The sequence below is a fragment of the Gekko japonicus genome, unplaced genomic scaffold, assembly GCF_001447785.1.
Source record: "Gekko japonicus isolate JY-2015 unplaced genomic scaffold, Gekko_japonicus_V1.1 scaffold769, whole genome shotgun sequence".
NCBI classification, from domain to species: Eukaryota; Metazoa; Chordata; class Lepidosauria; order Squamata; family Gekkonidae; genus Gekko; species Gekko japonicus.
In genome coordinates, this window is record NW_015175993.1 from 393,787 (window position 1) to 409,785 (window position 15,999).

The following is a 15,999-nucleotide window of genomic DNA, read 5'->3' on the forward strand; positions in this document are numbered from 1 at the left end:
GGAAAAAATATGTTCCCCCTGGTTTGGGGGGGGGGGGGGATTTCCACTTTGTTTACAGCTCCCTTCGAAATTAAACAGCCTGGTGGTAGTTGTAAAACTACATTTCTCCCTGAAAAGTCAAGATTGTTGTTGCATGCTAGAGGCAAACAAGAGGACTTGAATGTTGAGCATCATGGGAGCTGCTGTGGCAGAGTTTTAACAGGTGAAGTTCACACACATTGAATGAGTTTTGTGTGGGGTCTTGTTTACAATTTATGTCTGTGACGTGACAAGGCAAAGCGCTCCCTACTCATGAGGAACTGCTTCTTGAGAGAGAGTGGCTGTGGACCCCCCCAAGAAACCACAGCCCTGATGCAGGGCGAACTGGAGAGTGTGGAGGTGCTTTTCTTCACTGAGTGTCATTTGGGAAGGTGGCTGCCATTATAGTGAAGAAGAAGGCAGCCGGGAGGAAAAGCAGCTTGTCAGATTTGCATTCAATCCTGTTTTTAGTGGTCCATGCAGAAGTGTTGCATTTAATCGAGGAAGGAAACTGTTTCCTGTTCATTTGTGCTCCCTGGTGTGCGTCAATATATAATTTACAGAGAGAGTGCAGGCGTATTATGTTTGAACATGCATGTTTCCAGTGTGCTAATACTTCACTGTTTGTTGGTGTTCAGATTCTTTTCTGATGGGAGACCCAAATAAGACATTTTGATATCTCCATGCTTGCTCTAGTAGCCACCTGTGTACAGGAGGAGGATTAGCATCATAGATTTACACGGTAGATACTAGTTCATGTACGCACGTACCGTATTGGCCCCTTGATCCACCACTATTAACTGATCCCAGGTGAGATTCTACTCATTAATTGCACTGGGCCGCTGTAATAATCAGGATGCTGAACATGACGGTGGGTTTGTGCTATAACTTCATGCCTGGGAGGCCAGTATCACAGACTGATTGGCTCAGTTAGGAACTCAGATTCTTACAGCAAATGAAATCAATAAATCTTTGTTGGTAAATAATTGCTATTGAATAGAGCTTTAATATAAATTTATGAGTGGTGTTTTATCACAGCTTGGGGCTACAGTGTACCACTGAGTGATGGATTTCAGATAATACTTTACATTCATTACATTAACTTTGTAAGTTATTTAAAGCTTGTGCGCTTAACATTGCTTTTGGCTGGCAATGACCTCCCGGGATTAGACACATCGTACACATTGCTAGTAAAGCTATTGTAGGGTAAGAAACGAAGCATAAGAAATACCCAATAAAAATGTCTTTCAAAGTAGCTAGCGATGTCATTGGAAACACAAAGAAAAGAGCTTGACATGTACAGCCGTGCTGTTGTTTGATTCAGACTTTATTTTGGGAACAGGCAACTTTAATAACGAGCAAAGAATAGTGGACAGGTAAAGTGCTTTCCCGTCAGAGTGAATTTATGGGAGGAATTTTTGCTGCTCCCCCCCCTTTCCCTTGTCCAAAAGGTCATGCTAGAGATATGAGGACTCTGCTCATGTCATCCCTCCATTTTCATTCCGTGTCATCTGACCCTGAGGAGCAGTTTTATGGAGGTACAGGTGGTCTCGGAGGAAAGGTAGCAATAATTGCATCCACTGACTCACCCCAAAAACTTCCTTCTGTGCTTTGATAGGATTCAGTGCCTGGCCACTGCAGTCATTTTCAGAGGCCCTGCTTCGGGTGCCCCCAGCTTCTGAGATTAGGGGGTGGGTAGCAACCCAGGAGAGGGCCTTCTCAGTCATGGCACCAAAGCTCTGGAACTCTCTCCCCAGGGGATTTGTCTGCCCCCTTCTGATGCCATCTTCTGCCACTAGGTGAAGACTTTTTTGTTTCATTTGGCATTCCTTCAGTGATCACTCCTTCCTGACCCATGTTTTAATAGCTGTTTTTATAATTGTATATATTTTAGCTCTTGCCTTTTAAGGATGTGTATCAGGGGGCTGATTTTAATGGTTTCATCATGTGTGTTTTAAATTGTTAGCCGCCTTGGTGGCCCTTGTGAGGGCAGAAAGGTGGGATACAAATTTTGTAAACAAATATTTGTGCAAGATTGTCTAGCTGACATTGGATGATGCCGTTCCATTGACAAGACTAAGTTGTCACAATATATGGTAAGCATCTGGTCAAGGAAACAGATCTTTTCAGATGTGCTTATTTATGTTAGGAGTAAAAATGTCCTGTGGAACAAGGATTTATTTAAACAGCATTGTAGTTCAGCCAAATTCCCTGGGAATAAAATCCATTGATTTTACAGCAGAAGTCTTCTTCTTTTTTTAAAGAGAAATGGTTCCTCTCTTGTCTGTATTTAAACAAACTGAAAGTACAGTTGAGCTAGCAATCTGTGACTAAAACAGTCTGAATCCCCCTGTCGGTAGAAGGGGCAAGTATGAATAAGATACTTCTATTTCAGGATCGGGTGGTATTGAATATATAGTTGACAGGTAGTGTAATCAAATAACTCAGGTATACTTTTGTCTACATGTGACTATTATGATTACTGTCATGCATTTTAGAGTGCACTTGCTAAATGCAGCTGCATTACATGTAGGTGATCAAACTGGGCATCTGCTGTAGAACTTCGTTGATGGAAACAATGGAATTTTAGCAGGTGATTTGACATGGTATTCTGCATCCACACTTTAGTAAATTTGTGCTAGCCTACCTTACAAAGCTGTTATAAATGAGCACTGAAATAATGTTTTGGAGAGAACGGCTTACGGACTTTCCAGCATCATCTCTTCCTCCTGCAACCCCCCCCCCCGAAACCTGACTCCCTGTCTTTAAGGGGATGATACAAAGTAATGTATGTGAACTATTTTGAATAGTTGACTGATGTATGGCTGCTAGAGAGCCAGCATGGTGTAGTGGTTAGAGTATCACACCAGGATTTAGGAGACCCCGATTTGAATCCCCACTATGCCATGGAAACTTATTGGTTGACCTTGGGCCAGTCACTCTGTCAACCTAGCTTAGCTCATAGGGCTCTGAGGATAAAATCGGGACAGGGAGACGGCCCTGTGGGACCCACTGGGGAGAAAGGCAGGGTAGAAATATCTAAATAAACAGGTTTGTGTTTCTGATTATAGGTGTGTGTAAAAACTACATGTCAGTCCATTCAATCTTTGTGCAAGAAACAGTCCTTTTCATTGGCTGTCCCAAGATCACAGCTTCTGTAAACATCCAGTTTTATAAATGTAAGACACTGGCTCATGTCATCCTCCTCCTCCTCCTCCTCCTTCTTCTTCCCATCAAGTCACAGACAATCCAGTAGGGTTTTCAAGGCAAGAGACGTTCAGAGGTGGCCTGCTGTTGCCTGCAACCGTAAATCAGGGCTCTTTTTGTAGCAGGAACTCCTTTGCATATTAGGCCACACACCCCTAATGTAGCCAATCCTCGAAGAGCTTACAGAGCTGTTCTTACAGGGGCTACTGTAAGCTCTTCGAGGATTGGCTACATTAGGGGTGTGTCACTTAATATGCAAATGAGTTCCTGCTACAGAAAGAGCCCTGGGTGTAGTGACCCTGGATTTCCTTGGTGCCTCCCATCCCAATACTAAGCAGGGCCAACACTGCTTAGTTTATGAGATCTGGGGTATCCAGGTCAGGGCAGCTCATGTCTTAGGATTCCAATGTACCCCATGAATCTGACCAGTGGAAAACTGGCGTAGGTCAGTGTAGTGTTCAACACTACACCAATGCACTCAGTTGGCATTGATTCAGAGACTAAATGTATTTATTTATTTATTTTGATTTCTTAACCGCCCTTCCCTGCTTACGTGGGGCTCAGGGCAGTTTACAACAACATAAAATCCAATACAAATTTTAAAACCAGTTTAAAATACAAAAATTCCATACTAAAACATTCAGCATAAGTATTTAAACACTTTAACAAGATGGCATGATTAGCATTCAGATTTTCATGAGGGGGAGGGGAGGGTGCCAGGTAGATGTAGAGGAACCATCACTGGCCTCAACCAAAAGGATATCTATAAGATATTCAGTGCAGTATAAGTAATGTGTTTTGGGTCAGGAGGCGTGGGACCTCAGACAGGTACAAAGCCATAGACTCCACCCTCCAAACCAACCATTCCCTTCTGGGGAACCATCGTTGCCAATCTCCAGGTGAGGGCTGGAGAACACTCAAAATTACAACTATTCTTTAGATAGCAGAGATCAATTCCTCTGGAGAAAATGGTGGACTCAGTGTCATTATACCCTGTTGAGGTCGCCACAGCAAATTGACACTGAGTGTCCAAGGCTGGGGCATCTGCCCAGAGCCTCTTTCTAGAGGCCGTTGTATTTATTTCCACAACGGGCCTTTTTCCTAGTATGCTATAATGTGTTTAAAACAAATATATTACTTAAGAGATCAGTGTTATGAATTTTAACTTAAAATGTCAGTAGTCATACGTATTGTGATGGTATGAGAGTATGTCCAAATATTTTTTGTTTATTACAGAATTTGTTTTTTATGCACAACTCTCTCCCCCCCCCTTACCGTTCAGTTGGAAAAAATTAAGTTTTGGTATGGTAACGGTTTGCAATTTTATCTCAAATATTGAGTATACTTTCAAATTTTCTTACAGAAAGCAAAGATATTTATAATTTAAGTATTCCAAATAGTACCATTCTGTATGATAATGGAATGATAAAGAATGCATTCTATGTTGTTAAATCAGGAAATGAACCTTTGGTTTGATCAGAAAGTAAGTGTTGGATATTTGGGTAGATTTCAATTTTTCACAGAATTTCAGTTTAGGTGTCTGTGGAAAAGGCATTTTCTCCCCCCTTGGCTTCAAATTTCAAGAAATTTTACATCTCTATTAATAATCGAGACTTTGCAGTATGGCTGTAAAGCCACTCTTTCAAAATATTCAGATATAAATAGAGGCTTCTGTTCTAATGGTTCTCATTGGAGTACAACAGGGGTCCACAGCAGAAAGCCCTGTCAGGCCCCTCGTTGGCCTCCCTTTTCCTCTGCCAGACATCTCTGGTCAAGTGCAATACAACTATAGCATCTTGGCTGGTTGCCTCCTGTGATTCCTGAATGGCTTCCATGGCAATATTCTCTGAAACAAAATGTTGTTCCTCTGAGAGGAACCCTTGTGCTAAATATTAGGTTGCTCTTTTTCCCCTACCAGTTTCTCCCAAACCAATTAAAATGGGTATAAGACTCCAGACTCCTGGGAAGAAAGGACATGCTGTTTATGAGGACAGTTTGGAGACAAGTTATCTGAATCTGCAATATTTGTACACCATCTCTTTACATTCTAGGTGCTGTCTGACTGTGACACATAAAAAACCTGCATCAAAGCTGATAAATACTAAAATCATTGAAACCACAACTATAAAATCACACTAGCAGCAATAAAAACATAGTAATCGACACTAAAATGATCAAACTGCAATGACCATAGTTAACCCCCACACACAGAGAGAATAATGTAGTAAGAATGCATATAGGAGTTTAAACAACCCGGGACCAATTTAGGCAAGGCAGGATAGAAACATCAACAACTGCGATAAACTGTTCGGCAGCACAGGAAATCTAAAATCAACCAAAGGCCTGGAAAGAGATAATTGTTTTCACCTGGCTCTAGAAGTGCAGAAGGGGAGCACCAGGTACGAGGAGGGCATGCTACGGTTTAGGCATCGCAACAGAGAAGCCCTGTTTTTCTGATATCCCCCTTGCTTGTCTCGGAAGGAACAATCACTGTGATATATAGGCTACTATACTTTATTTGGTAAAACTACATCTGAATTTCACAATTATTATTAACATAGAGAAATAGCAATAACAAAATAATCTTATATCACCATTTTCAACAGGGCTCATCTTTACGTTATTATAAAACAATATAATATAAAACAAGAGGAATAACTAGTTGTAGACCCGTTTCGTGTTACAACTTCTTCAGAAGTTTTCATTCTTCATTAATTATCTTCCTCTTGTTGCTCTGTGGTTATCTTCCTATTGTAGCAATTTAGCTTTTACATAAGGAGCAAGCCAGTTCCTATTGACAAGCAAGTACAAAACTTTCTGTTCTGTTGCTAGCAAAACGCTCTCCCAAAGTGCAGGCAACTGAACCTTCATGAAGGAACCTCCTATAGTTGTAATTAAACTCTTATATTAGGAGCAAGCCTTTTCTGTCTCAGAAGGTAGTCATGCACACAGCAGGATCTCTGTCGACCCTGCGGGGCACGTCTAGAAGGGAGGAGGTGCTTCTTCATGTACCCTGGTCTCAGACTGTTGGAGGCTTTGTGGGCGGGCAGGCATTCTGCTCCCACACATGCCCATTTCGCAAATACAAGTAATGTCCCAGAATTGTTTCAGGGAATGTTGACGCGTCTTTGTTTTATGTTCTTGTTATAAGGATAGCCAAGCTAAGGCCGGCAACCAGCAAGAAGGCTAGGAGCAGGAACATTGGGGGGGGGGGCACTGCAGGTGTGATGATATCACTTCCAGGAAAAATTGAAGTTTTTACCATAGAGTTTCCAGCGGTTCCTAGAGCTAACCATCATCATTTCTGGGTTTTCCCCAGAAGTGACATTGTCACACAGGTGACAGTACTAGGCTTTTAAAATCCTCACCACCACCACCCTGCCCAGGGACTTGGCAGTCCTGTGTTTTTGTAGAGATAATTGAAGCATGTGACCTTTTCTGCTGAAGCGTTATAAAAAAGTCTCTTGTGTTATTAAGAAAACAACTATTGTTGTGGGGGTGGGGGAATATTTTCACATGTATAATATGTGAAGGGATAGAGGAGGAAGGTCATATTAGTCTGTGCAGCAGCATTGGCTGCAAAACTTAACCTTATAGAATGTACTGCTTTTGTGTGAGTGACTTACACAACTTTAACTCTCCCCTCCCTTCTTCAACAGGGTATGCTGCTAAAGCGAAGTGGCAAGTCATTGAATAAAGAGTGGAAAAAGAAATACGTTACTCTCTGTGATAATGGTGTGCTGACCTATCATCCGAGTTTGCACGTAAGTATACTGCATTTCCCTTTTATCAAATGGTGGTATGAGGCCATAAACGAACATATCAAATGGGGTTGTGAGTCATAATCCAGTTCAGCAAAACAGAAGTCTAATTAATTAACCATCTGGGGGGGGGGTCGATGTTGATGGCATAGGAAGGAAAACAAGGTGAAGTCAGATGCACAGCTATGCCAGAGCACTTGCTAGATAAGGACAGTGCCAGATGCTAGAGTGGAGGGCTCTCTTGTCCAGCTCTGCCTTGGCTGCCTCTTACCTTATTTGTGGGTGCAAACTGTCACCTGAAGAGTGGCATCACAATTGGCTTATCAGGAAGCCAGGTCCATCCTTTTCCCCCTTCCTTTAAAGACGGGAAGAATGTATGAAGTTCTGGATTTGGTAACAAACATTCTGGTTATTATTCTGAATGAGAATGCAAAGATTACAGGCCATTCAACAGCATCTATTGGATGTACGGTATATAAAATATTTATATCCCGCCTTTATCTCTTCAGACTCAAGGCAAGAACACAAAATGTAATAGTCCAAGTAACAAGATTTTAAAATGCACAGAATTATAAAGAACGCAGCCAAATCTGCCAAAAAAAAAGGTTTGCTCTCCACCAAATGCATTCTGGAATAAAACTGTCCTCCACACCTTCCTTAATGTAGTGCACTCACTCTTGTAGGCCGTTCCAGAGGACTGGATTTGCTATGGAACAAGCCTGTGACCTGTCTGTTGCTGTAAGGACAAGCGTAAGGGAGGGCACCAAGGCTGAGGAATGTAGCCAGCCCACGGGGGTATGCAGTTTGATAAGTGTGAGGGTGGAAGGCCATGGAGAGTTTTAAACATAATAACCAACACTTGGAACTGGGCCCAGAAGCAAATAGGCAACCAGTGTAGTTGATACAGTGCTGGAGTGATAGGTTTCAAGTGGCCGACCCCACGTTCCTGCTGCATTCTGTACCTACGGAATCTGTACTTGTGGCAGCCCCATGTACCGTACATTACAGAAATCTTATCAGAAGGTAACTGTAGTGTAGCTCAGCATAGCCTTGCCTGCAGAGTCCAGAGAAAGGGACAGCTTATGAACTCGATAGAACTGAAAGAAGGCACTCCGAGCAACAGTGGCAACCTGCCTGCTATCAACAAGGCCAGCAAGTTAGTTTGGTGTAGTGGTTAGAGTATAGGGATCGGATCTGGGAGACCCAAGTTCGAATCCCCACTCTGCCATGGAAGATAGCCGAGGAGCTTGGGCCAGTCATGCACTCTCGGCCTAACCCACCACGTGGTTGTAGTGAGGATAAAATGAAGGAGAGGATGATGTAGGCTGCTTTGGGTTCCCATAGGGGAGAAAGGCTGGGTATAAATTAAGCAAATGATGATAACAAACAACTTATTAAAGAGAGCTTAACTCCATTGAAGCCTGGCAGATCAACACTGGATAAACAATGCTTTTCGGCAGTATCAATTGGAAGATGATTTATTGTCTGGCGTTGTCACAGTAAGAGCAGTCCTGATTCGGTTGCTGTTGTGGTTCTGGATCCAGTGCAGAACGCATTCCGTCTTTTTTGCATTAGCCATTGGCAAAGACTTCCAGTTAAAAATGGCAGACAAACTCTTCATGCGGAAATGCCATTAATAAACGAAAACAACTCTTACCAAGCAGGAGTTTTCCCTCCTATAGATAAGCAGCTCCGTTGGAGAAAGGTCCTTGTCAGCAGAACTGAAATTGTGATGCTGAGCCATCGTGCCTCCCACTAATTCTTCCAAAATGATATGCATTTTTAATCATTGGTTTATTTTTAGTTATTTGCTCTGATTTAATCAGAGCTTTATTTCAAAATACGTTGTTTTTTAAAAAAAGATATCTATTCGAAGCAGGACTTTTAGAGAGTTGGGAAGGAAGCATGCTGTTTTACAAAATTCGGTCCACACGTTGACCTTTCTTAGTACCTCTTCAGTAGAAGGTTGGGAAGAATGGCAAATTCTTTTGCTTTTATTATGTTTTACGTGGGCTCTGCCCCTTGTAAGCCGTCCTGAGTCCGTTCGTGGGGAGGGCGGGGTAAAAATGTCAAAAATAAATAAAATACTTGTATAAAGGAATGGATGCAATGAACATGAAATTGAGCAAACTTCAGAGGACTGCGGAAGACAGGAAGGCCTGCCGTGATCTGGTCCATGGGGTCGCGAAGAGTCGGAGTTGACTGTGCGACTGAACAACAGCAAAATAAAGGAATGGACCATACAGTCAAGTTTCCCCCTGCAAGAAGATGTCAAGCTCATTCATGTAAATCCTAAACTACGGAACTGCTCCAAATGTGGAACTTGCTAGAATTAGGAACAAGATGATCCAACAAATTCAAGTATACTTTGTGTTGTAAAAATTCCTAGTGCTACTGGTAGAAATATTAATAGTCTGCCAGCATTGTTTTCTTCTCACATATTATATACTGAGCATAGATTTTTTTTAAACTTAGTCGTGCAGTGAGGTGTAGAACCACATGGCTGTAGAGTTTCATGTACAACCTGCCAACTTGAAAGTATAAATGTTATAATTGCTTTTTTATTCTCCCCTTTAAATAGGGGGGGAGTGAACAAAAGCATTGCTCTTAAGTCAGGCAAAAAAAAAATCATGACAAGCAACAAGGCTAGTGGAATGTTCCTTAAAGTTTGTTACTCTTTAAGTTATTCTGTCAAAATAGCCATTTTCCACTAAATATTTAGACTGTTTGTTCAGATATTTGCCATTAGTCATCACCCTTTTGGAACGTTTCCCTCATTTTATAGCAATATAAATATTAGGAATCCTTAGCTCACTCAATGGCTTTCTGTTAGGGGAAGGATACAGCAAAAAATGATGGCCGTTATATAACTTTGCATGTATTGAAGACGGAATCCAAATTGCTCCTGCCTGATGAAAAGCATAAAATATTTGTGGGGGGGGGTACAATATTTTCTTCCAGCAACAGCTCCTGCCACCTTTAACCTCTGCTTTAGAGGAGCCCTGACCTGACCGTGGGGGATGTCAAAGGCTGCCATTGGAAGGAGAGAGCTAAAAGGCCCCCCCCCGCATATGGGGAGCATCTGTGCATGCCATTCTCAATCCCAGATTCTTGGTATTTAAATAAAAATACTAGCTATTCAAAATAAATGACGTGTCCGTTAAAAATGAGTAGAGGGGTTTTTTTTTAATTGCTTAACAAATATTTTATGTTTCATGTCTGGGAGTTAAGCATTAATGCAGTTTTCAAAATGTCCAGGATCAGGTTATCACTAATTAGTTGGATACATAGATTTTCAATTTTTAAATTTGGAAAATGCTTGATTCCATGCTAAACAATACATAATTCTCCTTATTTCCATGCCTTGGCAAAACCTCTGGATCGCTGGGAGCTTTTTCTGGAAAGCAAAACATAATTTTATTTTTAAAAAAAGATTCTCCGCAGACTATAGTACCGAGCATCTAAGAGCACTCTGTGTAATTGCGTGGCTACATCCAGTAGTGTTTTATAAATACGTGTTTTTGGCTAGGCTTGTGACATGACCGTGGGTTTTCCTGAGGTCTTTTTTTTCATAGGAGAAGGTAATCTCTTTCTTCAGGTGTGCCTGTGGCCCCAGTGGAAACCAATCAAGGTGCGATTTATGTTCATTAAGTGCTTGTCAAAACTGAAAAATTTTCTAATCAACAGCAATCTAACTGTATCCCCTCCAATGGCTGGGAGTGTCGCCTCGGCAGCATCGGCTACTTGCCTGTTACAACTCTAGGCTAGAAATCCGCTGATGATTACATTAGGCTAAGCTGCGAAGTAAATGAACCGTGTCTTATTTAGGTGCAACTAGCTTCAGTGCAGTCCTGCCCTGCAGGGCACTTTATAGCATTTTATGGCTTTAAAATTAGTGTAGCTTCCCATTTGCTGCAGGGTGCTCCGTGTTATGCCTTTGAACGCCATAAGCAAAGGGAAGGGGGGGGGTTTGGGGGCCCCTCCCCATTTTTTCTCCCCCTCTGCATTTTAGCAGTTTTGTTTTGCATCTTTTCCAGACGGCATTTCGCAATAAAAAATGTCTGACTGCTTTGTATACACACACACACACACACACACAAAAGTAGATGCATCAGCATTTGTCAGTCAGTAGATAAGGTTTTCCAAACAAAGGTTGGCAGTGAACAATAGACTTACAAGTTTTTACCCATATCTCAAAATACCACCGAATGTTTCCTCAATAACAATTGCATTCCGAATGAAAATCTCGGCTCTAGCGATAGCAGCTTTGGCTGTACATTTCTATAATGTCTGATTCGTGTAAATTGCGAATACAATTTAAATATACAGAGACCCAGTTATATTCTTTAGTGACAGGGAAATAAAACTGCAGTCTCTTGTACAGAGGCTCCATTAATCTCTTAGAACTATGATGAGCATATTAAACAAACAAAATTAAAAAGTACATTAAACTTAGCCCTCCCTGCTTCCGCAGAAATAGATATTGCTAATTATCAGAACTGTAAGACGATGGTTTGTCTTGTTTCATTTAAACTGTTTGAGATGAGAAGATTTGGAATGGTGATAATGTGCTGGCAGATCCTCAAACTTGGCTGTTTTTTTAAAAAGTGTAGTTAACATTTGAATTAGTTACTGTGCATTTGTAACAACTCCTGTGGGTCTATCTAAGGTGAAATAGATGTGTTGGTGGGAAGGACTACGTGAAGGACATTGGCTGGAATTGTTAAGAGTTGTTACATCATCTAGTTCCGTCCTTGCGTCCTTTTTCATTGAGGTTTTTCTTCAAATCAAAACAAAATGAAAGCAGAGAAAATAGTTAGCTTTGTGTGGTTTCAACACTGTCCAGCAGGGCACAGTATGAAACAATGTAAGGTAAACAGTTTGCATGCCAGACCTGCTTAAAAGGAAATCCATCCCGCTTTTCTTATAAGACATTTGGGCGTAAGGATCCCTCCCTATGTTTTGTGGGTTTGCATGCTTTGCTAGTCTGCAGCACCTGCATAAGGCTCCGTCAATCAGTATTTTAGCATTTTTTAATCTACTCTGCACCAAGAAGACATGCCCTGCGGTATGGTTTTATTCAGAAAAAAATTACCAGTGAACTTACGGTACTAAGCAGTACTAATATAGTAATCTTTAAAAAATAAACTGAGTGCATTCCAAATCCTTGGAAATTTGTCTTTCATGCATAGGAAAGATGTGTGGCTTTGAATAAGCGTTGCAAGGTGTGCTCTCCTTATTTCGCTTCCCTGGAATGGCAAAGAATCCCTAGCTTTTGCTTGTGGGTGCTTTTCCTTTCCTTCAATTCTGGGGAAGAGAGCATCGTCACCTTCCTGTGGAACTGAAGGAAATCTCTCTGCGTCCATTGCCTGTGGGGAAGAAGCAAATGCCCTCCCTGGCTGATTGGTTGCTTTTACATGCATATCCTGCTTTTCTTCCACTGTATACCTTAGGTGGATTCAGCATTGGCCAGACCCAGATTTGCTTAGCTTCAGCAAGGTAATTGTGCATCGTCCCCTCCAGCCATACCGTGGGGCCCATAGTTATGACAGTTTTGCTGCAAAAGAGGAAGAAGAAGAAATAGAAGCCTTGCTTGATTCCTTCGGCTCCTTCTCCAGTCTTGCCATCCCTATCATTCTTGCCTGCCATGCAAGAAAGGAGCCTGCTTGGTTTTCTGTTATAAATTGGCAAGCCGGATGAGATGCATCCTCGTCAGCAGATTTTGGAAACCGTCCAATTGTAGGAGTTGTTCTCAAACAGGGTAAACGGTAATCAAAGCTTGCCATATTTAAACATGTAGGTTGTCATCAGGTCCATTGTGAGCTAGTGTGAGCAGTTCTTAGGAGATTAAACAAGGAGTGACAGTCAAGGGGCAGGCACCAGAAACGTGAGTGTCCCAAGTAGCATAGTGGCATGTGACTGTATTGAATTCCGTTCCTTGTTAATTTTTGGTGCTGTGTAAAGGAAACGCTTAGGTGTCCATTTTGCTTAAGAGGGGAGAGAGATTCAATAATTTGTGCTTCTTGCCCACCATAAGGAGAGCATCGAGCTCCAGCGAGCTGTTCAGTGAGAGATCATCTTGAGGCCTCTCTTCTTTGGATTTCTTACTTCGAGTGTAGGATGGCTTTATTCAAGAAGTTCGAGGAATGCAGAACCAAAATGGCTCAAAATGATGAGCACAAACCGTGCCTTTTATGTCTCGGTGAAGGGCATAATATCACCTCATGCCCAGCCTGTTGCCGCCTCACACTGAAGGCCAGAGAGGGGAGGGCGGCTAGGCTCAAAGCAGCCTTGTGGGAGAAAGCATTGGGTGCCCCAGAACCAACCACAGAAAAGCAGGTCCTTTCAGACAAACATATGCGAGCACTGTCAGTGGCCTCGGTACTACCTCCCTCAGCATCAGATTTGGCAGAAAAATTGGCCACGACACAATTGGTATCAGAGCTGCTGTCAAAAAAAATCAAAGAAAAAGACCAAACATATTCAACACATCATGCCTCACTGATCACCTTGACACCAAACATTGATGTCTCCCCAATATCAACAGAATTCACCCAGTTGGCATCATCTATGCACCTCTCTCAGCAGCAGTCCATTGACACCGATGGAATGGGCTCAATGTCGCCTCGGCATCAACCATTGCCAATTCCTTTCAACGTCAAACTGTCGCCACACCCAAGGATACTGTCACCATTGGGGCATGTATGCCACCAATCAAGATCATCCAATGATGAAGTATACGAGGTCCCACCTGCTCAACTACAAGCATCTTCTACCCAGGGAGAGTCTCACCCTAATCCCTGGTTCCCTTTCCCCATGATGTTTCCCCCACAATGGGGAGGTTGGTATCCTCAGCAGCACCAGTTCCCGGGTTTCCCGCATCAGCTACCTTCTCAGCAACCCATGGGTAAGAGTGGGAGGCAAGCAGCTAAGCAACACTTCATGATTGACACCATCTCTCAACTCTGTAATTCAGATGAAGGAAAGGATTGATATTGGGGTCAGAAGTGGGAAGGCACCTCTATGCCTTCACCAGACAACACCGTATCCTTGGCTAAGAAGTTTTTAACTAATAGGTTTCAATTAGCCAAGAACATTAAAAAACTGCTGGGTTATACGGCATCGACCACAGTGTTGACCCCCCCATGCTAGACTCTACCTAAGACCTCTCCAAAACTGGTTTGTGCGTTCATTCAGTCCAATAACACACTCACACTAGAGAAGGCTCTCTAGGATAACCCTTAGGTCCATCAACTGGTGGACTAATTTATCACATCTTCAAAAAGGAGTCCCTCTAGGAACACATTCGCATGATGCTCTGGATTTTACAGATGACTCTCCAACAGGCTGGTGGGGGGCACATTGTGGCATTCACAAAGTTAGGGGACCATAGTCACAAACCAAATCAAGGCTTCACATAAACATGTCAGAACTCAGAGCTATTAGATAGGCTCTTGCTTCTTTTACAAAACTTCTGCATGGACATCAGGTCCTTCTGGTTACAGACAACACAACAGCAAATTTTTATTTTAACAACCAAAGGGACACAAGCTCGACGCGCCTCTGCTGAAAGGCTTCCCTAATTACCCCTACCTGGGTAAGTTGATACAGAGGGCAGTGGCGATACAGCTTCAGAGCTTTTTGAATGATGCTTCCATCCTTGATCCCTTCCAGTCCGGCTTTCGCCCGGGTCATGGGACAGAGACGGCTCTGGTCGCCCTTACAGATGATCTCTGGAGTCATCTGGATCAAGGCGAAGTGGCGGTGCTGTTTTTGCTGGACCTGTTGGCCACGTTCGACACGGTCGACCATCAGCTACTGGCCCATCGCCTTGCCGGCACTGGAATACAGGGGCTTGCCTTGCAATGGCTCGTCTCCTTCCTCCAAGGCCGGGGGAGGAGCTGGGGGAACAGCTTTCCCGACGGCACCCACTTGACTGTGGAGTGCCTCGGGGCTGTGGTGACCCCGAAGTTGTTCAACATCTACATGCGCCCCCTTGCCCAGATTGCACAGAGACATGGGCTGGGGTGTCACCAGTATTCTGATACAAAAAAATCTGGACACACACGACCCAATCAGTTAAACAAGTATAAAGCCAACAGTCGTGATAGTCTGACCCACAATCAAACAGTCATAAGACTTATAAAGAATGCTGTTTATGTATTGCAATCTAAAGCACTACAACATGATACACAACTCAATAGAAAATCCTTGAACCAAGGTACATAATCACATAATCAACGTCATCTCCGGATTACATAACAACGTTTCAAAAAAAAATAATGGATCTTCTTCAGGAGATATTATAGTGGTGCCAAAGCTCTCAGTTTCATAAATGTTAGACAACAAGTCTTAAGAATATTAAATTCAGATAGGACGCTGATCTCAATTAACATTCAAGCTCAAAATATGCTGCTATGTTTCTACTGGATCCTGGGCGTCTCCCGTTGAATCCCCTAGACACAGGGAGATGAGGGGTCACTGGCCAACAAAAGCAGCCAGAAAACAGACGCCCAGAGAAAGGCACTCAGACTCTGAGAGGGAACAGTCACCAGAACCTGACATGTCTCATAGGGAGGAAGGGGAGTTACTTTCTGATGAGGAAGTGGAAGATATTAGTCTTCCACAGCCAGCCTCACGCTTGTTTAAAGCAGAGGACTTTCAGTATGTTCTTTCTAAGTGTCTCTCAGCCCTAGATTTGTATGACCCTGTTCCACAGGATGAAATGGTCTATCCTGGCATTAATCCTAGGAATACGACCAAGGGCAACAGACAAGCCCCGGGGTTTGTTAAAAAATTGTATGATTTACCATCTTTCACTAACAAGATGTTACAGGTTCCTTTGGTCGATGCTCCAATAGCAGCGCTCCAGTCCTTTGGTCTCCTTTCAGAAGATGGGTACGATTCAGTGAGGGACAACCTGGACAAAAAGATAGACATTGCCCTTAAGAGATCACATGAGACCATTGCTATGGCCATCAAAGCGTCCTCTACAGCTTCTATCGCCAACAGA

General features: G+C 42.7%; 1 protein-coding gene across 2 annotated transcripts in view; it reads left to right on the plus strand.

Annotated features, from left to right (window-relative positions):
* The window catches only part of LOC107123193 (arf-GAP with GTPase, ANK repeat and PH domain-containing protein 1-like), a 440,455-nt gene that overhangs the window by 208,516 nt on the left and 215,940 nt on the right, over window positions 1-15,999 (plus strand). For both annotated transcript variants that reach the window (XM_015426385.1, XM_015426386.1), the window contains exon 10: window positions 6,885-6,989. In XM_015426385.1, the coding sequence (XP_015281871.1) occupies window positions 6,885-6,989 (105 nt within the window). The remainder of the gene's footprint in view (window positions 1-6,884; window positions 6,990-15,999) is intronic.